Source organism: Furipterus horrens, unplaced genomic scaffold, assembly GCF_987537825.1.
Source record: "Furipterus horrens unplaced genomic scaffold, mFurHor1.1.pri manual_scaffold_7, whole genome shotgun sequence".
Lineage (NCBI taxonomy): Eukaryota > Metazoa > Chordata > Mammalia > Chiroptera > Furipteridae > Furipterus > Furipterus horrens.
Window position 1 is genome coordinate 16,476,343 of NW_028327177.1, and position 24,794 is coordinate 16,501,136.

A 24,794-nucleotide genomic window follows, 5' to 3' on the forward strand; every position below is an offset into this window, starting at 1 on the left:
GTGCTGTGCTGAACACCAGGCATGGTGGTAAGAAAGCACAGCCCCTATCACAGAACATAACACTGACGCAAACAGAGTCCAGGTGGATGGCATGTGATCCCATGTGGGTGTAGCAGAAGGTCAGGATGGAGGGAGATGTTGGAAGATAAGCTGACAAGTAGGAAAGGAAGGAGAAGAGCTCTAGGTCTTGCTGTTCTTTAAGTGATGGCAAGCTTGAAATGTTTGCGGAGATATAAGGGCAGTAGTTTTGTTAGATCCCTTTTGAAGACACTGTAGATCAGTATTTTAGAAAGGTAAAAAAAAAAATCCAAGTTAAAATATTTTTTTACAGATACGTTAGGCATGGAGATATATTTTAGAGAATCATCCCAGTGGTGGTATCAGCCCATTAGGAGGTACGAGATTGCTACATTTGATAGAGAGAACGACTGAGGTCAGAACCTGGGACCTTAATCAACAGTTACTGAGTGCTTTCATTATCTGAGCACTAAATTAACTCCTTTAACTACTGTATCAAAGGGATGTAAGCAACTTGTCCATGGCCATACACTGAGCTAATGTCCGAGATGGAATTTGAACCCAGGCAGGTGGGCTCTCGAACCTCCAGATTTCAGAGGCAACTCAGACAGTAAAGGATAGGATAATTAATATCAAAGGACGTGAAGGTTATGGCAAAGTTAAATTCTCATGGGAGCCAAGCAGGCTGTGAAAATGGCAAGGCTCAGAGGACTCGGGGTGTAGGGTCAAATATACCTGAAAAAGACAGTCACAGCCACCTTTGCTGTGTCTTACAATGACAGGAAAACGAACCTAGCAAGACTGGATTTTACAAGGCTCAATAAAACCTATTGTAGAAAAACGCCAGGTTTTTATTTGTGATCACTAGTTAATAAATGTTGACAACTAATTTAAGTTTTCCTGTTGTCCTACATTGTGTGATTTATCTCTCACCCTCCAAATCAAACAGACAAACAAAACACACATGCCTGCTGCTTAAATAGATCCCTGTGTTCACGAGGAAGATATGATAAAAGCTTTTGAGATTCTAACATATATTAGTGAGCCCTACTGTTTCTTACCATGAACAGAATTAGGAAATTTTCAAATATGGATTTCACTACAGTGAATCTAAAGATGACGTTTGAAGTCAGTCCTCCAAGCGTTTCCAATAGCCACATGCATGCCCCATGCAGACTAAATAATGGATTTCACTACTATTGTTTTTACTCAATTTTACCCACAAAGGTTAAAATATTAGTGATCCTGTGGGTTCATTCTTAGGCTTTGTGAACTTCTGCATTCATGAAGTTTAATAATAATAAAAAGTCATGAAGTTGTGCTAGTACTTGAAAGGAGTAATATCAAAAACTTGTGGGGAAAAGCCACAGGTTACCATTAACCTGAAAACACACATGCACACACATGTACACACATGCACACATTCACACATGTGCACACACTTAGTTGGAAACCTGTATGGGTAGAATGAAGGCTGATTCGCCAAAGAAGAAGGATAATGAGGCCATTTTTCATTATTTTCCCAGTGGATTTTAAAATAGTTACCTCATAAAATAAATAGTTTAAGTTTCCACATTACTTTTGCCTTTAATCTGTGCCTGTGATGCAAATAAATGAGTGGAGATTTTTATACTCCCAAAGGTTTCTTCAAGGCAAATATATTAAAAATGGACATCCAAGGTAAGTGTAATTTCTTACTAAAACAGCAGCCTCCAGAATGCTCTGATTAATAGAGAAAAAAAATGCTTTATTAAGACACATCTACAAGTAGATTTTTATATTTATCATTCAAGTATGTCTACTCTCCCTGATCTTGTCTTCACAATGATGTTTCTCAAACTGGGGCTTAGATTAAATGGAAGACTTAAAAGTGACTGGGCTTCCCAAGCGTAGAAATGTGCAGTAGGAACTTGGGTTTCGTGGAAAGGCTGGACCCAAACTTCTTTTGATGTGAACCCCAGCAGGAAGAGGAAGGTGTTAGAGAGCAAGTCAAAGCTTTTATAAAATTAAAAACCCATGTGCTAAAATTAGAAATAGTTTTATTGTCCTTGTTAACAGGCAACTGAGTTAACCTAGCTTTCTAGCTAATAACAGAAGTAGTCTATCTTGGTGAAGCTCTAATTGCAGCCTCTGAACGTTGCAGTAAGTTTACAGCTTAAAACATCTGAGTGATTCTGCCTTTTGAAAACCATGTGAAGTTAGAAAGGCGGCCTAATTAAAACAAATCTTGAGTAAACCACTTCATGGAGATAGAAGTTTGATGGTTGGATATATCAAAAATTGTTACCAGATGTTGCGCAGAGGCCTTAACAGTTTAAAGATCACGAAGGTTTTCTTTTTTTTTTTTTTTTAACAAAGCAAAAATATTCTAATTGAAGTTGTCAGCAGGAGTGAGACTAATATGCCTGTATTTGATTAAATAATAGTTTATTTAACATTCAGTGTGGCCAAAAATTGGCCAAGACAAAGTCAGAAAACATTTTAGCCAGAAGTTTTAAAAAGACAAATGCGACAAACTGACAGCACTATCTAGGTAACTCTCGGGCACTGTGGTTTGATAATGTCAATTTTTATTCTACTGTTGCCCATTATCTTCATAGGTCACGCCGAACGTGATCTGCAGCAAAGCCTTAGAATCTGTCCTTTAATGTAGTTTGCATTTTCCAAAGAGGGACAAAGTTAGGAGAGCAATATAAACTTAGTGTAAGGCTTAGCCCACCTCGTGTCGTTTTTTCTACTATAAAAATGTGAACATCTCTACTAGGAGGAGTTCCGTGGTGTAATACAGACTGACTCTCACTGGGATAAGGGGGTTTTCGCTGTATAAAATAAAGGCGTGTGAGACTCACGTGGTCCTGTTGTGAGTCTGAGATACCTTTGCTTGATGACATGATAGGAGCACGTAACGACTTCCTTCCCCTGCAGCGGACAGCTGGACGCTGCTGCAGGACGCGGTGGGAACATTCTGCTTTAGAAGGACACGGCAGCTCTCCTGGTCCACACAGTCCTTCCTTCTGACTCGATCCTCTCTCTCCTGTTCCCTTCTGCTTAGACACACCCCTAGCCCCGCACCCATGAACACTAGGGCAATACTTTGACTTTTTTCCAAGAACTTGAAAAAAAAAAATGTTGGCTTTTGACATAAAAATTTAAGAAATTGTCCACACAGACTGCCTAGGAACGGATGCAGTTTTTAAAAAACTGGACTTCCCACGTCGTGGTCAATGCCCGAGCTATCGTTTGCTCTCCGTAGTGCACAGAAGTCTGGATTTTTAAAGTAAGTGGCAGCTCGCTCTGTGGCAATTATGAGGGGACAACCACACGGGAGGGTCATTAATCATTGCAGCATTCAAATAAAACTAAATGTTTCTTTTTCGATCTAAAGTGCAGCCCATAACACGATTGAAATAACACCAATGGGAGAAGGGGATGAAAAGACAGAAACCAGCTGTCGCCCCTCTGCGCGGTGCCGTGGGCTCTCATAGAGGGCGGTCCTGTATACAGTCTGGGACGGCATTCCTCTTCTTCGCTCCGGCTTCGACCGTCTTGAGCTTGCTCAGTTTAAAGGAAGTTCGGGTGGATGTTCTTACATGTCATAACACTGCATTTCTGGACATTCAGCAGAAGGGACCGACGGCTGGAAGGTTTAGTTTTACAGCTGCTGCCGAGTAGTGTTTAAAATGTGCCTGTTAGCTGCAAAGTGCTAATAATAATGTAAACAGGGTACAAAATGTCCCCCGTGGCTAATGAGGAAAAACGATGCTCTTTACATATAACGTTTTTGTTTTTAAAATAAATTTCAGTTTTACTGGCGATTTACTTTAAAGACACACTTGGTCAAGACCTGAAGGGCATTACATAGTTCGCCCAATTTGTCCTCGGAGATGGGACAGAAAGTAATCTACAGGCCAGTTGAAACTAATGACTCCATCAGGTCTTTGCTCTCTTCGTCTTTGCCATAGAACGAGCTCAGCTTCTGTCTGTTTGATGCTATTTTAAACTTCTTGACTTTGTAACATGATTTTTACTTTCACATCATTTCATGTCGTCTAATTTTTCTTGTTAGGTTCACTGGAAATGGTAGTGCAGAAATCATATCCCTCTTTTTTTTTTTTTTTTTTAAGAGGAGATGGTAAAAGAAAATAATAACTTGTCTCAGTCAAAAACTAGTGCCAGGACACACCAGGATAGAATGTGCGTCTCCCAGCTCCCGGTTGCTCGCGCTTGTCACCATGCTATGCCGGGACATGAAAATCACACCACCATCCCGAAAAGCTCACCGCCTGCTCCCCACACCCCACAGGTGAAGAAACCCGGTCCTAGTCTATAGAAAATGCATGGCAGAAGCCGGTAAGGAATGCATCGGCTAAACTCTAACTCAGGTGCTTTGTTGACTATCTAAGCTTAGCAAAAGAAGCACATCCAATGCTATCTCCATATGCTTTGGGGACCATTTCACTCCCTTCCTTCAGACGTCAAAAGACAAACCTAGGAAGAGTGACGGACATTTTACTAACTACTCAACATATATGTGTTAAAAGACTGAAATCAACATTAGTTCATCCTGTCCCTTCATATTCTATGAAGATATATCACATTAGGTTGGATCAGTCATTGGTCATTGTATACATATTCACGTTTTAATAATTGCATAAAGTGATCTTGGAGTGTTTGTTTCATCATCAGATACAGTTTTTTGTGGAATCACTGGTGTATGATGCCTGGAAATTGAGTGGCCTAAAAATGACAAATGGAACAAACAAAGAAACAAGGAGGAGGGAAGGAAGAGAGGCAAAGGAAAGCAGGAAGGGAGAGAGGAAACATGGGTCTCAAAGCCCAGGAAGTTACTCCAGATCATCTAGAAAAAGAACGCACTACTCTGGAAATACTAGAGCTAGAGAGACTATGAAGATCAGTTGTTATTTACACTCTTTGCCCCCCACCTTTTATATAAATACATAAAGAGGGACTGAGGAAACTAATTTATTAAACACCTGTTAGGTGACTGACAGTGCAAGACTGTGTACCTGCATGATCATCATGATCCTTCAGGACAATTTACCACTTGCTTTTTTTTTTTTTGCTGAAGCAGAACCTAGAACATAGTCTTATTAGATCATTTTTCATTCTTTGCTTATATGGATTCCCTGATAACTAGGGAGCATTGAGACCATGGGTTACATCTTTTATAACTATGTGTCCTTATCATCCAGCATGGTGCTGGTCATAGATCCTCAATGAGTGGTATTAAATATTAATGAGCAAATGAAATACCGATAAATATCACCCGATGTACATTTAGTCTGTCATGGCCTTGGTGCTTACACAGTCCTGTGCATGTAAGACGTCTTGCTGCTAGATTTGCATACTTTTAGCAGTAAGTGAGGCTTGAATCGTTTTGAATTTTATAGATTCTTGGACCTCTTTTAGATGATATTGGCTTGCTTTCATGAAATGTAGATAAAATATGCCAGATTTTAGTATTTTAGCCTTAATACCCTCATGAAACACATAAAACTCACTTGCTAAATTTTAAGATGCTTTCCGTTTGTAGGGGAAAATGGAATCTGTAGCTTTTCTTTGCCTTTGAAAAAATATGGAAAGTAGTTTCATACTCTTTTGCTTTAAATGACAACCCAGACAAACTAGAGACATGCTCAGTGATGAAGAATTCAAACAAAGGAGTAGACAAACTCCTGAAGGATATGAGCAAAGCAGAAGTTGAAATTGATAGTAGCTAATCTAATGTTTACAGTGTAAATATGGGCTAGGACTAAGCATAGAGCTAAGAAAAGTGTTTATATATATTTTTACCAATCCATTTAGATACCTATTATGAAAGAAGGTAAGTCTTTCTTTTTGTTCATGTAGTTATTCAGCCTTTCTGGAAGATAAGGATGATACTTTTGTAACATTTACTTTTCTGATAATATGTGCCAAAGGGAACAGTTACTGTCCCATTAAAACTTTTTGATATTTGACACAGGATAGTAAATATATGCATCAGAGAAAAATCTGATGTTACCTTTGTTTGTTGTCATTGTAGCAAATGAAAAGCCCTGTTGGTCTTTTGAGTACAGATAAACATTCAGGAGGGTTCTCATGTGAGCTGACCACAGGGCTTTTATTGTGAAACTTCCCAGACATATCCTGTATATTCATTGTGAACTAAGGAAATGGCATTGATTGAATCTCAAATAGTTGACTAGGGCACCTGTCATGGGGGTATCCTTGCTTTTTTGTGCCAGTAGCGTTTTGCCAATTCTTCTAAACAGACTCTTCAGCAGTATCCTGACTATTATACTACTTCCTCATAGTATGACTTTTGTAGAAAAAAGAAAATGGAATGGATCAATTTTGTCAAAACAGTTACATGAGAAGTGTAGATAATGATGAACTCTTTCAAAGATATGCAAACCAAAGAAAAATGCCAGATGGATGACTCAAATGTGATGCTCTGCTTACTAAAAGACTCTTCTTCTGAATAGCGCACATGCAGAAGATTGTGTGTGTGTACCTGTGTGTGTATAGAAGAAATGTGTTGATTTTATTTTTTAAGTTATTTTGTTTTTAATGCCTTAACTTCTGATAAAAGTTCTTAATTTTCTCTTGAGAATCCACACCTCCCTCACTTCTATTTCATCTAGTTTAGATAACTCCGGTGTTGCCCCAGGTTCAGAGCTCAAGTGTGCGCCTTAGATCCTTGTCATTCAAACTAGGCGCTTAATGCTAAATCTCTGATCTCATCTCAGACCTTCTAGACAAAAAAAAAAAAAAAAAAAAAGCATTTTGACAATATCATCAGGTAACTTTTAATTCACATTGCAGAAATTGCAACAGACCTAATAAGCCAATCCAGTGTTCCATCCACCTGGGCGTAATGGGACAGGGACATGACGCAAGTTTGACTAACAAGGCCAAACTATCAGGAAAGTAGATTCAGGATACCGCCCCCCGCCTTATGTGTGGAGTCAAGCATATGGCACTAGATTGCAACAGCCATTTTGCCATCCATGAAGGAGGTCTATGTGAGTGAGACTGTGGTCAGCAGTGGACATGGTGCCCTCATGATATCACCTGAATCCTGATTAAACTGTGCCTGAAGTCAGAGCTTTCCTGGTGTTTTAGTTATATGAGTCAGAAGATTTATCTTCATATTAATGTAGCTTGGGTTGTCTTTTCTGCTGCCAGCAACTGAAAGAAACTCAAAGATACAGTGATGAGTGATGATTAGGAGCATATTCAAGTCTCACCACCTATTTGCAGGGGCTCTTTAGCTGAGAGAGAGAGAGAGAGAGAGAGAGTGAGAGTGTGTGAGTGTGTGTGTGAGAGAGAGAGAGAGAGATTCACCTTACATTTATCATTTGTTGTAGCATTTAGAAACTTAGGAATCATAAAACCTTAGGATTGAGACATGTCTACTTTCCTGCATCGTTCTCTTAATTGCTTCATGTATATTTACTTTACCTCCCTTCAAAATTACAAACACTTCAAAGGCACTGAACTTTTCTACATGAGGTGATAATTTAAAGTAATAAGACGTTTATAAATAAACATACCAGAACTTATACCAAGTGAATATAGACGTTCAAAACCACCACCTGAGAAAGCTGCCAATTTACTCAGGTTTTGCTGACTTTGGAGAGGACATTGTTGCAAGTCTTTAGAATAATGATCGGCACCCATTTTTGAGCCATGAAATCACACCAGTGTTTTGCTAGTTACATCTGATTTTTAGTGAAAATGACGCCACTGGGACTAACGTGCAAGCCAGTCAGAGCCCTTCCTGAATTACTGGCTTTCAGCCCTGAGTCCCCTCGGGGGCATTGGTACCCCAAGTGGCCCAGGTCCACACTGAGCTCTCTCTAGGAACTACCGCCGTCCGGAAATGAAGAGTAGCACCTGGCTTCAAGGAGGGTCTTTTGAATTCGACTGCTGCACTGTGGCAGCTCTGGTTCCGCTTCTGACCAATGTCTGTGCTATCCTGGTTGATTATAAGTTTTAATGTCACCCTTGGGTACCACCAGGGTGGTTCTGGCATCTCATTCATCAGCAGCCTTTTTCCAGAAATGAGCTCTCCAGAAATGTAGATCTTCTGTCACTGAGAAAACCAATATAATGAATATTGCGAACATATACCTCTGAGAAACTTTGGAAGTAGATATATGCATTTAGACCCGGGGGTCTTGTTATCTTTGTACAATAGAAAGTGATTAACAATTGTATTAAAAAATAAGAGATGAATAATCTGCACTCAGTAAGTGAGCAAGAGTGTGTTTCTTTTGCTCTTCAGGGAGCTGTGGTGTCTTAAGCTTTTTAATTTTGTGGGAAGCAGAGTTTTCATTTCTGTTCCTACAACAGGAGAGGAGGCAGAGTTTATCAAACAGTGAATTCCTAAAGGAGAAAATCTGTCCTTTATTGATTAAATATCAGACGTTGGTGTAAGGTTTTTCCTTTCCTGTGTGCTACGTCTGCAAGCCAACAAGATTTCACCAGGTAATAAACTTTCAAAGAAATAAAAGGGCGGAGAAGGTTGTGTGCATTGGTTGCTAAGGAAAATCTAAATCAACTCAGAATGAAGCTATAGGAAAGCAATGCTTATGGCTTAGACCAAAATGAATTTTAATTGAGGTCTAGTGGAAAATTATACCAATATTGCCAATTAAAAATTATATATTAACTAACAATAGAAGCATGTCCAATAATTTAAACTATGAACTGAAAAATACATTTTCAAAATTATAATTTACATTTTATGATTCTTAACTAAGTGGTAAAGCTAAATTTTTTACTTAACAAAGATATCGTTTGTGTTACAAATAGTTTAGTGTAAGTGATTTTGATAGGCTATTAAAGCAAAACCTCTCTGCTAATACTCAGGAGTTTTATTACAAAAGTATATTACATAGTAAAATAAAGTAAAAGAATGGATCGATTTCCAGAAGTCCCTTTTTCGTAAGTGAATATTGTTCTCAGAATTTGTTTTGAAATATGAATTGCAGCATTATAATAGAAGTCCAAATATTTTAATAATTTGTTATATCTCAGACTACCAATGCTACAGTCTCCATCAGGGATCTGTCTAAATTTTTCTTTTAAATTAAAATAAACAATTTAGAGTCATCTACATAAAATATATCTTTGTATGTGTATACAGACTCACAAAAGTAAGTGAGAATATGTATCTCCTGGGTTAATCACCAGGCTATATATGGACATTGTGCATGTTTAATTATTAGCAGCAATAGAAGGCTTGGCGTTATACAATAATCATTTTTAAACCATCCTAAATCTGCTCAAGTTGAAAAGATTCTGACATCAGGAGCCGTAAACAGCTGCCCTGAGCAAAACAGAGGCTGCTTTCTTTTAAAGTTGAAAAGAAGAAAGGTAACAATTATCCCTGAGACACTGGAAACAGAGTTGTCTGATTTTTTTTTTTCCCCTCAAATGCCTTCACCTCTTGTATAAAAAGAACAGTGCGCTTGGGATTGTTAGACAGCGGCCCACCTATCAGACGCAAGAATCAGAGATACAGATAATGAATATATCAAAGTACAATCGAAATTAAGAATAGTTTTTCTTGTGCACCCTCAGTACTGTGCTACAACTTATTTGTCTGAAGTACTTTCTTGAATTTTAAATCAAGATACTACGTGGAGCCAGTGTAGAAAAATAACACTTCAACATGACTGCCTGTACAAGATTCAACTTGATTCAGAATTGAATAGGGGTAGAAGCTGTGAGTGTTAAACAGTTGCTCTTCCTTCTCCCTCCTTCGTCTTGAATCTAGTGTTGTTTTGAATCATGACGAGAATTCTGAGTAAGACCAGTACCCCAGTTAAATCTAACTACTTATTTAGTTGATACATGAAATATAATCGATCTAGAGGTACTTTTAGCATAGATTAAAAATCTTTTTTGCCCTGAAAGAAATTTAGAAAAACACTTTCCTGAAATGGGCTAACTTAATCCTGATTTATATTTAGTTTTAAAAAAGTAAAAACCTGGAGACAGCCTTAGTAACCAGACTTTAAACATGCCGCAGTTTGCAATGAGCGTATAATGGCATTCACTCAGCGGTGGGGGTTTGAAGATCAGAACAGGCAAAGGAATCACTTCTCCCTTTTTAACACTCATACCGCCTTATATTAATGAACTTAATTCATGGTGATATTTTCAGATTCTTTCTGCATCATTTCTCTAACTGGTCACAAATGTTTGTAATGCTTCAGTGTTCTCTGAGATTCGAAATAACTCGCTCGGGTAGGAATTCACGTTATTTTTCCATTTCTGTTCCCTCCCATCCCCCACTGTTACCAGAGAAAACTCATGCTTTAGTAAAATCAGTCTATTTTCATGCTTTAAAAAAAAATGTCAAGTTCAAGAAAGAATAGCACAGCTGTTCAGGATGTCATATCTTATAAAATAAATCTATTAGGAAGGTCAAATTCTGGAAGGGGTCAAGTTAATGATGTAAGTGGAATAATTTGGTCATTTTCTGAAATTTGTAAACCTACAAACATAAAAGCCCTGCATTCAATGGACTAATTAGGTAAATCTATGCTAATAGTGATTTTCTTTTTTTTTTTTTTTTTTTTGAGTTAGGACTTTTATGTTTAAGTCACACTTTTTTCTTTACTTTTGTACATTTGAATTGCTTTGAATTTTAGTCTGGTACCAATCAGACCATTTTATTTATTTTTGAATTATTGCTTTCATTTGGGATGAGTTTAAAAGATGATGGCTATTTCCATTTTTATTTTACCCCCTTTGGTAAAAATATATATACATATACACCATTAATGAAAAAATCTTGGAAAATAGGTAGAAAAAGGATGGCAAGTCAGATCTAGCCACTTAACTTTTCCTTAAGATTACATAGATTGAGGGCATGTAATATCTGCAAATGTTTTAAATCATACATAAATTTTTTATTCTTCATGAGATGCTACCTGCTAGTTTCTTAAGTTTGATTCATTGATTCTGTCATTATACTTTTTACATCTACCTTTTCATCAGAGATATTTTATCTTCTAGTCAGAAATAACCCTTTAAATTGGGAGAGAAGTATAACTTCCTGTTTCTATATTTTAAAATCCAAGATTATCAGCCCCTGAATTTTCTGAATTATTAAACTGGGGAACCTCGATTCCACTTTCTTTTTAAAAAGAATATGTGCATGTATATGCACAAACACATATTTTAAATGTATGTTTGTGTACATGTGGATGTATTTATAATATAAATATATAACTAGAGGGTCTCAAATTATAAGTGACTGCTTATGGATATAAATTATAGCCAGCACCCAAAATTAATTTTTGTGAAAAGCTTTCTAAGTCCTGTGTAATATACTAATTAAATATCCATTGTCATATTTATAAAAATGTGCATAATCTATGTGATCACACTATAGGAAAAGAAGAAGACTACCAGCACCTATATGTGTGATATGTATAAGGGAACTTGACCTATAAAGCATTCCTGTATGTCTGAAAAATCTAACGGCCACTGATTCCTTCCCCAAATTTTCACTTTGCTTTTGGGGTAAGAAATATGTTTCTTTGATAAATTCATGAATCTCATGAAAATGAATAATTTGCCACCAAACTGGTTTAGGTAATCAAATACTTAGAGGTTTTTTGGAACACAGTCAAAAAACAAAGGAGAGAGACATCAAGAGGTAGAAGAGAAGAGAGTGATATTCATATTTTTTTAATTTTTAATTTTATTTTAGAGAGGAAGGGAGAGAGTAGAGAGGGAGAGAAACATCGAGAAACATCGATTGGTTGCCTCCTGCCTTCTGCAAGCACTGCCACCGGAAGCAGAGCCCAGAGCCTGCAACCCCGAGCAGGGATTGAGCCAGCGACCTTTTGGTTTGCATGACAGTGCCCCACCCACAGAGCCATGCTGGCCAGGCGATATTAATATTTTTATATGCATAATTGATATGATGTACTTTTTTAAAGATAGTCACCTATGTGTGAGAGTTTTAGGATTACTACTTATACTTATTTTCATGTTGTAACATTCAAATAAATATGGGGCATTTTGTATAGGTTGTGTGCATGTGTTCATGAATATATAGCTATAGATGTTAAATTTTATATGTGTATACACATGCCAAATGTTTATTCAGGTTTTCAATATCTTCTAAAATCTAATATCTATCAGTACACATTATCTTCTGAAATTAAGAGAGTACAAATTTAATGCCACTGAATGTCTGATGCATATTAAGCAGGGTATTTAGTATTTGCCCATACGTAATTATATTTAGATTTAATTGAGTGTGTATGTGAATTGAGAGAACTCTAACATAGTAATAAAAATGAATCACAAGGTATCGATGCTTTAATTTCCACCCATTGAAAGCAATAATTATTAGGCTGCCATATAAGATACTCTTTTAGGTACTCTTATTGCTTCATTCCTTCTTCACAGTCTTTCATACATGTAGTTAATTATATTTATTCTCAATGCTCCAGGAAACTCATAGAATTTCTTCTCTTTAACAACATAGTTGTTTTCTTCTCTTTAACAACATAGTTGGTGTTTTAGCTCACACCAACTTATAAAATATAATATCATTTTAATGGAAAGAAAAGCAACTGGTGAAATCTCACTAACGTGTTAGTGCTGAAATATTTGAAATATTTCAATGGATTCATTTCTGTATGTATATGTATACATACACACACAAATACACAACATATGTCACTTCTGCTAGTTCTGCAAATTGCTCAGAAACTCAGGCAAACAAAGCTCATCCCTTTTTTCTCCTGTCATATAGTACAGAGTCTAAATATGGTACAGAATGTATTTTCTTTTACATTTCGCAAAAGGGAAACTGTTTTCAATCTGAGTCCTATGTTCTGTGACAATTCTGCTATTTATATTCATGAATAAAGTTACACTTAAATATAATCCTTCGATCACAGTATGTATGTGTCTATACACACACATATTTTAACAGAATGTCTGTTTATTGAAATTAGCAGAATCCCCTCTTCTGAAAGAGGTCGGTTCATTTAATTTGTCAGCAATTAAATGCCTACTGTGTGCAGTGCAATGATAATACAAAGATGAAAAGAAAAATAGGCCTTCCCTGGAGAAGCCTCTAGTTCTCCGGGAGTGATGTGCAAATATAAATAATTGGAATCCAGCCCTCTCTCCCCTGTACCTAAATGCTGAGAAAGCAGAGCTAATTGAAGATTCAATGGTAAATGGAGAGCTAAGCCAGAATTAACGTCCTAATGTTCCAAAAGCTAACCTTGCACACTCACAAGAAAGCACCTCTTATGAAAAAGAGTAGTTTCGATATATTTGAAGTACATTTGTAAATGTGCAACAGCCCAGGAAATTAAATAATTTTGGAAGGATCTCTCTTTTTTTCTTTTGTGTGTTTTAAATTTCAACTTTTTATGAATTTTTTTAAAAAAAAATTTCTATTTTAATAGTTTGGTAATTGATGGTGTTTCCTTTTTTAATTCCTATTACTTCACAATGCTATTTCTTTTAGGAGAATCACTAATTTCTTGTTTTAATGTATTTCTATCTTCTGGAGAAATTGTGAACAGCTTAATGATATTGGTCTAGGTAAAATAATAATAATAACAATAATAATAATAATGCCAATAGAAAAGGAATGTAGGCATGGAGTGAGGGAACTAAATGTTAGAAAGTTAGTTGCTGTGCTATGTCCTCAGAGCTCCTGGGAGGAAATAAAACCACACTCACCAGGAGTCTCGTATCTCAGGATGTGCTTGCCAGGCCTTGGTAGTGGTTTCCTGAATTTTTTTGTTCAATGTACAGAATGTCAAGAAACAAGATGATTTTAACTGTTCCTTTTGGTAAGAATGACTGAGGGGTCGTCTCGAGAGTGGCTGATGCAATGAGGTAGTTCTTGCTTTGGTATGTGATATCGTGTGATTAACAAACTCCAGAACACACGGAAAACTGGGCTCCAGTAAGGTTATTAAATGCAGTTTCCTACCCAAGACGGTGTCCTGCCTTGCTCTGATATTCTAGGACTGGAGGGGAATATATATATATATATATATATATATATATATATATATATATATATATATATATATGTATGTATGTAAAGACAAGCATTGCTTTCTTCATGAGCAGCTGCAGCCGGTCCCACTAATGGATGTGCAAAAGCAGAAACTGGCCACACAAAGTATGTGTTCGTTTTTACAGATGGTACTGCAGACAAGTTGGTAATGGAAAAGGAAGTCGTGTACGTGAGCTATTTGAAAGTGGGGGTGGACGGCAGGGGGACAGCCTAGTACAGTACTTTCCTGTGTAATTGACTGTGAGTTATTGAAGAAGCAGGGTTCCCATGAAAGGGTTCAGTTATTACAAAATTACATCATTATTGTTAAGGAAATTCATAACTCCAAGTTGTCTTTTTGAAATAATGTTATTAAAACTTTAAAAATCAGCTGAGATTTTCCTGTCTGCACAGTACCTCTGTAATGAAATTATCTGCTCATGTTTGGTTTTACCTGGAGCACTCACAGACTTTGTATTTAAAGACACATCTTCCATTTGAACAATGATGTAACATACTAGGCACTTATTTTAACTATTGGAAAGGTATATTTAAATACCTATGATTTTATGTGTCCTGAGGAAATGCAAAGATGAATAAAAATGAGGTAACGTTTTAAAAGAATTTTTGTAGTTTCAAAAATTAAATGAACTTCAAGTTTGTTTCCCTTAGGTTTTCTTTTTTCCTCCTGTGAATTTAAAAGTCGTAGAGGGTGATACCCTACAAGAAGTAATCCCAGTATAGTCTTGTCAAGCATTTAATGGAAATTTTATGGTTGGTATCAGGGTCTCTTGTTGAAACCTGTGCAGTTTCTTAACATAATTTTTAACCGTTTTGAACTTCAGTATATTTAATTTCTTTTTCCATAACTTGTTGTTTTTGTTTAAGTGGAAATAAGCAGCAATTACCATCTTCCTGCTGTGTTTTAACAGCCTATGTATACTGTATCCTCTCAACTTGTACAAGGTTTTTAGAGTTAAGAATATTTTGGTTTTTGCTGTTCTGTAATGAAATGGAAACTATATTTGACATGAAAAGTGTCAAAATCAGCTCCTTAGGTAGATGAAGAGTGTGTGTGTACACACACTAATGGGGGGAGATGTTTTGGGGAAAATATAAATATATTCACATTATTCCAATCTGAGGATTTTGGTAAAATACTTTATTTTTTATCATTGGCAGTATTTTTTCTTGAATAATGATATCACACATTGCAAAAGGTCTGTATCGGGGACATACAAATATATATATATATATAGTAAGTCTAGTAAATTGTTACCTGAACATATGTGTTTACAGAACTTGTCAAACGCCAGTGCTGTTTGTCCTGCCCCATGTCTAGCCAAAGTGAGTGCAAAGGCAGGGGTCCCAGCTCACAGCTGCCCTCCCATGTGATTGACATTAGTGGAAGCTAAGTCAATGGTGTCACTAATTGCTGCTTTTCAACAGAGGTTTATTTCACATACACCCGTCTTTCTTTCTTAAGACGTCCGGATCAAAACGCGTGTCCCGCACCCACCCCGTTCCTCAACACTGCCTTCCCATCACCAAACGCTGTGTTCCTCTGGCTATGACTGTGTCTGTCAACCTCAAAACAGATCATTACCATATCTGATCAAGGATGAGTCATTTCTTTCTGGCATCTCAAAACTGGCATAGTTTGGATCAGCTGTTATAGGGTGGTTTGAAAAGATAAGGGTCCTTCAAAGCCAAGTTATGGTGAAATATTTTTGGTAAAAATTTCTGAATCTCCTTTCTGGTAATAAGGCTTGAAACATGGTTAGGAACTGTGACCTGAAGTGAGATAGACTTGGGTTTGTATTTCAGTCCTACTATTTAGCAATTGAAAAATGTTTTGGAGCCTCAGTTTTTTCATCTGTAAAGTGGAGGGAATAATAATAATAATAATAATAATGCCTGTCTCTTAGGATCATTTTAAAGATGTCAGATAATGAAACTAAGCTTATAGTATATTATTCTACATATAATAAATACTTAATACATATTCAATGTATGTTGATGATTATTAAAGAAGGGACAAGAAGTAGTCAAACAAGAAAACTGTACCAGACAGTTGACTCAGAAATGGTTTTTAGAATAGAGTCCTGTGTTTTTGCCTAGACTGAGAAACTGGGATGTATTTTTTGACACTAATTAAGTCAAAGAATCATTCAGTCCTTTATCTCATCAACTCAAGTGGGACAGTAATCATACCTAATAATTCACTTTGAATCTGAATGGAGAGGGGTTCTTATCTTTGGGATCCATGGGCACTCAGATCCATGCAAAATCTTTGGATACATTTTGTGAAGAACATTTTTTTGAACAGCCTGAAATTACTTGGAAAATATTTTACATAATTTTTTTTCTGAGAGAGTGTCATAAATTTTATCAAAAGATGTTATGACTTAACAAGGATGTTAGGAACCATTGAGAAATCATTGGTGTGTATGTAAATGGCTTGAGGATGGTAACATTTCATAGACCAGATGTTATCTGTTAGCTAATATGAAAAGAATTACTGGTTATTGTTTGGTATTTTCTGTTTCTTTCAAATCACCATCATCGTTAATATCTATCATAAAGTCAATCTCTTACAAAAAAAATTATTTGTCTCTTCAATTAAGTGCTTAGAAGCTAAGCCCTTTGGACTTTGCGCTTTTTTTAGAACAAGTCTCTAGATTTTTATTTTTTTGTAATGTGAAGAATTCCCATGATAAATGTTTACTAAATGCATTGTTTTAAAAAAATGTGCAATAAATGTATTAGAACAAAATCAATTCTTGTATTCCTATGCAGAAGTTTGCTTCAGAGGCAGTAAAATTGTCTAACTGTGCTTCCAAAAAGCTTTTCTCTTCCCTTGTTAGTGTCAGATTTTGGCAGCGGCATAAACGAGCGTCCCTGGAGAGTGACTCTCCAACCATTGTTATAGCAGAAGGTGAAAATGGACCCATGGTAGAGAAAATGAAACAGTAAGGCACTTGAGTAGTTCTTTTGACAATAATGACTTGCACATGGAATGAAAAAAGACAGCCCAGACATAAATTTTCAACCACAGTCTTAGCTGCCCAACTACGTATCGACAGAAAGGCAAAAACTTACTATAGAAACAGTGTGGATTAGAACTCCAAAGATCTGGGTTTTTCTAGCTCTGGCCTGTTAGGATTTTGTGTATGACGTTGTATGTTGGGTTTGCTTGTTATCAGATATATGGGGCAAGTCAAAAGAAAGGAGATGTGATTCTTTAAACCTGTAATGGGTTCTTTATCTTTGTGATAAATTTCTAAGTGCTGCAGATTTGGAGACTCTGTATAAATAATTTAAAGTGTAGGAAATACATTGCTAAATCTTGATTTTCTGGTGTTCTACTCCAAGAGTCACCAATTGCATCTCAGAAGAAGTGGAGCTAATAATGTGTTTAGCACGCTAGCATTTCCTGATGTGTTGGGCAACTCCTGTGTGGTGACGTGTCAGTGGCATAAGTCTTAGGCACATTTATACCTAGGTACAATGTCTGATTACTAGAGCGTGTATTGCCTCATGTCCTGGAACAGATGTTGTTCCATTGCTCCTAGCCAGGGATGTCAGTTTTGCTTACACTGGTCTCCATTATCATTGCTGTTGTGTTGAGGAAGTGAATTTAATAATCAGGGTAAACAGGTTTTGTTTCCAAACTCTGAGATAGGTGATTATAAGATGGGTGCTTGGCTGAACCTTGTAGAGTCTCTTCAGTTGTCTGGCAAGAAATGTGAGGGCAAAGAGGGCTGTTTTAAGGCGGGCAGAGACTTGCTGTGCAGGTTATTTCAACGGATTCTTCACAATTTTATTGAGAACCAAAGCCAGCCAAGATATTGGTAACTAATGTTTTCTGCAGCAGAGTTCTTCACACCCTCTTGCTAAAATATTGGCCAGCCTGTGCTTCTGATAGAATTCTGATGATTAATTTAAAGGTGTTCATTGCAAGCCACCATCTATTTTTAAGTGTTTTTAGTGCTGCTTTCTAAATATTCTTTAGGGTCTACTGATGTGAAGTCTACATTGGAGGAACTGGGAGGGGGATATAGCCTTCTGTGTTTCTTAGTGGTGAAGAAATAATATTCATCATTTATTAATAGTTTTTGGATGACTACTATGTACATAATAATCAATATGTTACTTAAGTCTTATCAAGTCTTTCTGTAGTTAACAGGCAATGTTATTGGTAGCACATAAGTACTGATGGAACTAAGCAAGTGTCAACTTGTTTCCAAAATAATTAGATTATTACTTATATTTATAAAGGAACACAGAGAATAAGCCCTTTGATTATTAGAGAAAATGTTCAGCTTTTAAATGAGATTTATTCATGGGAGATACTTGAATTTCTTCAGATAAGTTTCCATATAATTTACATGAATTAAACTGTCAGTCTTCATGAACAATCTCAGTTTGTGTCACGTTAACTTCACACTTAGTGTGCTTTTTGATGATTCTACTGGAAACTCTGAGAGAACAGACTTTGTCTGTCGTATACATCATTGTAACCTCAGCTCCCAGCACAGTGCCAGGCACATGGTGGACACCAAAAGACTTACTCTCAAAACTGAACTGAATTATAGTTACCACCGAAATTTTATTACTGCAAAATTATTCCTGAAGTGTCTATCATAGCTATCTGCACATTGCTTTAAAATGAAGTTCATGAAGGACTCTTGATATAATTGAATAAACACAGAAATTATCTAAAGAGTTAAAATATTTAACATACATCCAGATTAACAGCACATATATCAAATTTCAGATCGATTCCATTTAAAATGGCTTAGATATAAAACCATTAAAAAAGTGAGTAAATAATCTGCCTAGCAAGGCTTATTCTATGATTATGTGGTTTTAGTATGGTTCCTACTCAGAAAATTATTTTAAAGGATCATTTCTGCACAAATTCCTTCACCAATGGAGACTTTTAATATCTTGGAGATGAACATTTATGTCTCTAAAATTAAGCCACTTGAATGAATAATACAATCAAATTTGCTGTTTATTAATCAAATGAAATCAGTTCTTTGTTAATAATGACATTTGAAAACCTTAAAATGTTTGTTACTGACTGATCTTCAAATAATAAAATAAGCAATAAAAAACAGTTGAACCAATTTAAAACTTTTTAAAAAAATTTCTTTTTTGCTGAAGTCACATCTGGGTTTATCCACACATGTGCCATGGTTCAACCATGGTGATACATAAATGACTAATTTAAGTTCCTGATAAGAAAAACTTGAGTCGGGACCTTTGAGAAAAATCTAACGATGGTGATACCATACAGTGGTGAGCTGTGCACGTAAAGCCTAAAGATTTTTTTTAAAGCTAGTTATGATACTTCATGGTGCAGGCGACAGGAGGGGAAAAAATTATGTTGGATTTAAACTGTATTCATGTTAAAAGATGGATGTGTCTATCACTTTCTATTTCAAATCCTGACATGGATGATTGTCCAAATTCATCACCTAAATTGCTGTTGTAAAAATCAGTATTGTGGTTATAAAACATTTGAAATGTAGAGAGGAAACAAGTGATCCAAAGAATTCTCAGTAATGGTCACTGGAAAGTACGTGCTAGGCCAATCGCTTGGTGGTCTTCACATTTTTTGCAATTAACTGCCCCTACCACTATCCTTCCGTTTTCACACAGGAAATTACCAGTGAACAGAAATAACATGGAGGCAACACAAAGGTTACCTAAGATGTTACTAGGCAAATTATTAAAACTTCTAGTTGAAAAAAAAGAAAGACACCATTCCTTGAATTACGGATTCCAGAATTTTCTCTGCAAAAGTTTTCAATTGAGGTGACTTGCATAGATTTGGGTTTGCAGCCGACTTTCCTTCACTGTCTGTCACCTTTTTGACCCCCACTTAGAAGTAGAAGGCACACTTAGAGAAGGCCAGAGGCAGAGGATGCTCTGACTGCCTGTTGCTTTGCACCTGTGAGAGTGTGGCTTCCCTCTGCCTCTGAGGAGAGGGAGAATCAGAACTGTGCCAAGCTGGCCTCTCAGGTATGCCCAGGCTACTTATCCCTGTCATTTCCTCTCCCTGAAGTGTTTCTGCCCTTGTGATGTGATTCACCTCCCTCCCGCACAAGCTCAGGGACTTACAGAATATGAGTAACTCTTACAAACAGCTTGTAGGAAAAGAGAAAGCAATCGATCATAGTATTTAAACATACACAGGCACATACAGAACCATCGGCGATGTGTGACTATAATGATGTTTATAAAGGGAGAGTTGGAGATTCGTTCTACCTGACCTTGTAACCTCAGGACCTAGCAAGTACCTGACTTCCGCTGTCCCTCAAAAATAAGTGTGGGGTGTTGTGCTGGAAAATTAATTCTCTTGATTTTCTTTTCTTTTTTTATTGTATTTTTTCCATTACCATTAATATTATTAAATCCCCCTTGCCATTATTCTCTGCCCCCTGCACCCAACCCTTCCCCTGCCTTCACAATGTCCATGAGTTATTTCTCTCTCTCTCGGGGAGGGGGGTGTGTGTGTGGTGTGTGTGGTGTGTGTGTGTGTGTGTGTGTGTGTGTGTGTGTGTGCGTGCGCGCGCGCGCGCTTGGTTCCTCTTGATGTGTGTGTGTGTGTGTGTGTGTGTGTGTGTGTGCGCGCGCGCGCGCTTGGTTCCTCTTGATGTGTGTGTGTGTGTGTGTGTGTGTGTGTGTGTGCGCGCGCGCGCTTGGTTCCTCTTGATTTTAGTTTCTACCTCTTTAGCCATCTCTTCCTAACTGGAGATAAATTTGTCAATTGGAAGGTGAACCATTTAAAAGGGATATTATGTTGTTGTTTTTTTTTTTAAACGCTACTTTTTTCTCCAAATATAGGAGTGACTGCTAATGATAAAAATAATACCTAGAAAGGTTGTCCTAGACACCGTTAAGGTTTAGCTGTCCAAACAGAGCACTGTCCTAGGTACTTATTATTTAGAGTATTTGATGACAGTTAGGAGACATGATTTCTGTCCTTTACAAAACATAGTGTAAAGAAGAATGACAAAATATTTTAAAACCCTGTCATGCATGATAAACTAGGACTGAAATAAGGTCTTTAGTGTTTTAACAAGGCCAAGCTTGTTTTTGAAAAGTGGGGCAGGGGAAACTTCTATTCTGCCTTCCTTTGGCAACAAACTGCTTCTCTGCACTTGACTGGGCTGAGGATGTGGAGAACTTCAAAAGCAGTGCCTTACTGCGTTCAGCCTGGTTGCATTAGACATCATGTGACCAGGCCAGGGCTCTGGTCTCTGTCATGGTTTAGAGAGATGTGGCACAGCTCTGCGACTCTGTGGTCTCAGCTAAGGACATTATTCACTTCTCCCACCTTCTCTGCTGCCTACAGTGCCTACCAAAGTGATACATTTGTTTAGATGGGAGGTAACTTAATTGGTGACATCTTTCTCACCCACCTCCCACTCTCTCCACCCCCACACAAGCACACTCCTGTTGAATTCTAGGTGTGAACACCTAGCTATTTCACTCTGACTCAATTTTCCATTCTCATATTTGATAAGACTGCCACAAATGCAATGCATTTGATAATATCCAACTATATGAACTATATTTTTGAAGTATTTCTAAAATGTTTAATACGTAGATTAAGAAGATAAAACCAACTAATGAAATATTTCTACCTTACAAAAGAAATACAGTTGCACCCCCCTGACAAATGGCTTAACTTATTGAGCACTTACTACATCCCTGGAACTGTTTTAATTGCATCCATTCACCCACATTAATACAGCATGTCACGCTGTAAGGATGGAGACAGTTAAGCATTGAGAGATTAACTAGCCCAAAGTTGCACCCAGCAAAAGGCAGAAACGTGTTGTGAATACAAGTAGCTGGACCCCTAAATCTGATTATTAACTTCCATGCCACACTGACTCTGAGAAAGTGAATCCAGGGAACTCCTGATGTATTTAAAATAAGATATGGTTTACCTAAAATATGCCAGCCTTTATTGGAGCATAAGTGCGCTTAAAGCAACCTATGTCTGGAAACCAGGGCTGTAATTTCAGGATTTTCCCTCTAACTAATGAAGGGCATTTTCTTTGCAAGAGAATTAAGCACAAAATTGGGCAAGGATTGAAACGCTTTCGGAAACCAGGATCACACCCACTTTGGCAAGCTGTGTCAAGCACCCAGGGCCGAAAGAAAGAAAAGCAGGCTGGAGTGAATGGTTGGTTACACATTCAAATTTGAGCCTCTGCCATCCATGTGGGTTCATTTCCAAATGGACATTTACATTGCCTTTATGTGAATCAAGTTGGTGTTTATTTGCCAAACATGTTATTTAGATCTAGGAAAAAGACAGCATAGCCCCAGGGAAATTTCACAATTATAACCTGACTAGGCTCCCCAACTTACTTCGGATAAAGGGAGCCCCAGAGTGTTTGATAAACACAACCTCTAATAGTTCATTGATTTTCAAGAAGCGGCAGTCTCTACTTTTACAGTAGGGACTAGTAGGCTGATACCCAGTGTTTGCTGTTGTTCTTACTGAGATTTAGAAACTTGCAATACATTCCTGGTACTGACTTCTTGGGGGGAGAGGGAGGACAGAGAGCGAGCCAGAGATTATCTTTGAGAAAAATCTAGCTTTTATTACATCATCTAAAGTAGCACAACCTGCTACACTAATGAAATCGTGTTCTTGGTTGAAAAGGGCAATTGTTAGCCTGACTTTGTGCTCACTAAAAACATTCCCCGATCTTGTTAAATTATTGCTCTCATTTCAGATTTTTATGGCTGTGCAGCTTACCAGCCCTCATTTCTTTACGTTTCATTCATTTTCCTTGTATTGATGATTAATGGAGGATGTCGAATGTTAGAGTGAGCAGGCATCAGCAATTGCAAGATCATAATTAGTTTAGCTGACGAGGGCCTCTGATAGCACTTGCATCTGGATGGAAAAATTACCCTATAGGGAACTGGCTGCTCACCAGGTCTTTTTAGTGATACATTGTGAAACACCCGATGAATCAAATGCCCTTTCAATGCCAAGAAAGTGTTCCAGTCTTGAAGCCAAAATTATGTCTGCAGAAAGCTTTCCATTTGAAATGTATCAGAGTACAATTATAACCATTGTATTTTCTTGGCAGAGATACCACTCCTCTACAGTATGGACTCAAGTTAAATAAATGGCCTAAATTTTATGAATCCCTGAAATTTTGACTTACAGTGCTCTTAATTTTTAATTTATAATACAATTGGGTTGCAGCGAGACTTTTTCCCCACTCCTTATCTAACATGCATATTTTATCATTAAAGGCTCTGCTTCCTAGAGAAAGGAGAGCCGAATTGTAATTCAGGCTGTCTCTTTTTGCAGCAAGAGAATTCCATTTCCTGCCTGTTGGTATTTGTGCCTACAAACATGGCCTGACTTTTGTTTCAGTGAGAAGTTTAATGGAATCATTACTTGATATCAACAATGGAACAATCAATACTAATGATCTACTTTTAAGTATTCTTAGATTATTTTTTTGAATCTGGTGATTACAGGATTCAACCCAACGCACATCAATTTGTGTTCAGAAATGCTTGTGATTTCCGAGCCTCAGTCAAATAAAATAATTAAATAGCCCTTGATGTGACGGCGTTGTCTGGCTTACGCAAGTACTTCGTAAGGCTTCTCATTCGTAATACCGTACTTCTAGTTGCCTGAAGTTTCTGCTGGTTCCCTTGGATTTGGGAAATAGAGAGTGTACATGAATGACATAGAAAAAGATACAAGTCGGGTATAATTTTAAATGGTTTACACGGTGCATTTATTCCAAGCTTGACTAGAGTTTAAAGCTCAGCTGTCACGTGTTCCTCCCTTCCCAAAGTATATTAAACATATTGCCATGTTCTGTCTTTTGACTTTTGTTTTGACACTTTTAAAAGGTATATTTTAAGGTTCAGCCTTTAGAAGCCATCATTAATGGCACAAAACCCAAAGTTCAAAAAGTTAAAGCTGTTTCTGTGCAGAGCCTTTGGTGTTGCACACACCTCATCCATCACTGTAGGGTTAATTATAATGAAAATCAGTGGTGCCTATTAAACACAATTGAACCTGACCTCATTATGGGCAGTGTGGTTTTATACTGTCATTGTTGCTAGTCTAAAGACAAAACTCCTGGGTTGATTTGGGCTAACTCCAGTGATCATGTGACTCACCTCTGACCTTGTGTTTTTTTCCCCGTTTCAGAGGCGTAGAGGCTCGGGTGTTTTTTGTGCCAATTGCTTGACCACAAAGACCTCTCTCTGGCGAAAGAATGCAAATGGCGGATACGTATGCAACGCGTGTGGCCTCTACCAGAAGCTTCACTCGGTAAGCACTTGTTAGACTGTGTCAGGAAAAGCTTTAGAAAGTGGCCTGGTCTGTGGTGTGCTGAGGACCGTTCCCTGGCTTGCAGTGCCTGCCCCCCGCTGTTTAATGCAGTCGTTTTGAGTGCACAGGGGATTTACGGTGGAATGGCTTTAGATGGTATGGGGAGATACAGTTGAGATCATTAGTAATGCATTATCTTCCTTTCGGTGTAAAAAAGGAAAACTATTGAGTTTTGGGAATTTCACATAACAGACAGTTGAACTAATGGTTATCCAAATTGGGTGAACTCAATATAGGTAGGAGACAACTTTCCTAAAAGTTCAAAAATACATAAAAATGTTTTGTTTTGTTTTTAAAGAAGACTCTCCC

At 37.3% G+C, this 24,794-nt stretch overlaps 1 protein-coding gene across 1 annotated transcript in view; it reads left to right on the top strand.

Moving 5' to 3' along the window:
• TRPS1 (transcriptional repressor GATA binding 1) overlaps positions 1–24,794 on the top strand; it is a 189,972-nt gene that overhangs the window by 159,633 nt on the left and 5,545 nt on the right. The window contains exon 4 of the mRNA XM_090283432.1: positions 24,303–24,425. Within this exon, the coding sequence (XP_090139558.1) occupies positions 24,303–24,425 (123 nt within the window). The remainder of the gene's footprint in view (positions 1–24,302; positions 24,426–24,794) is intronic.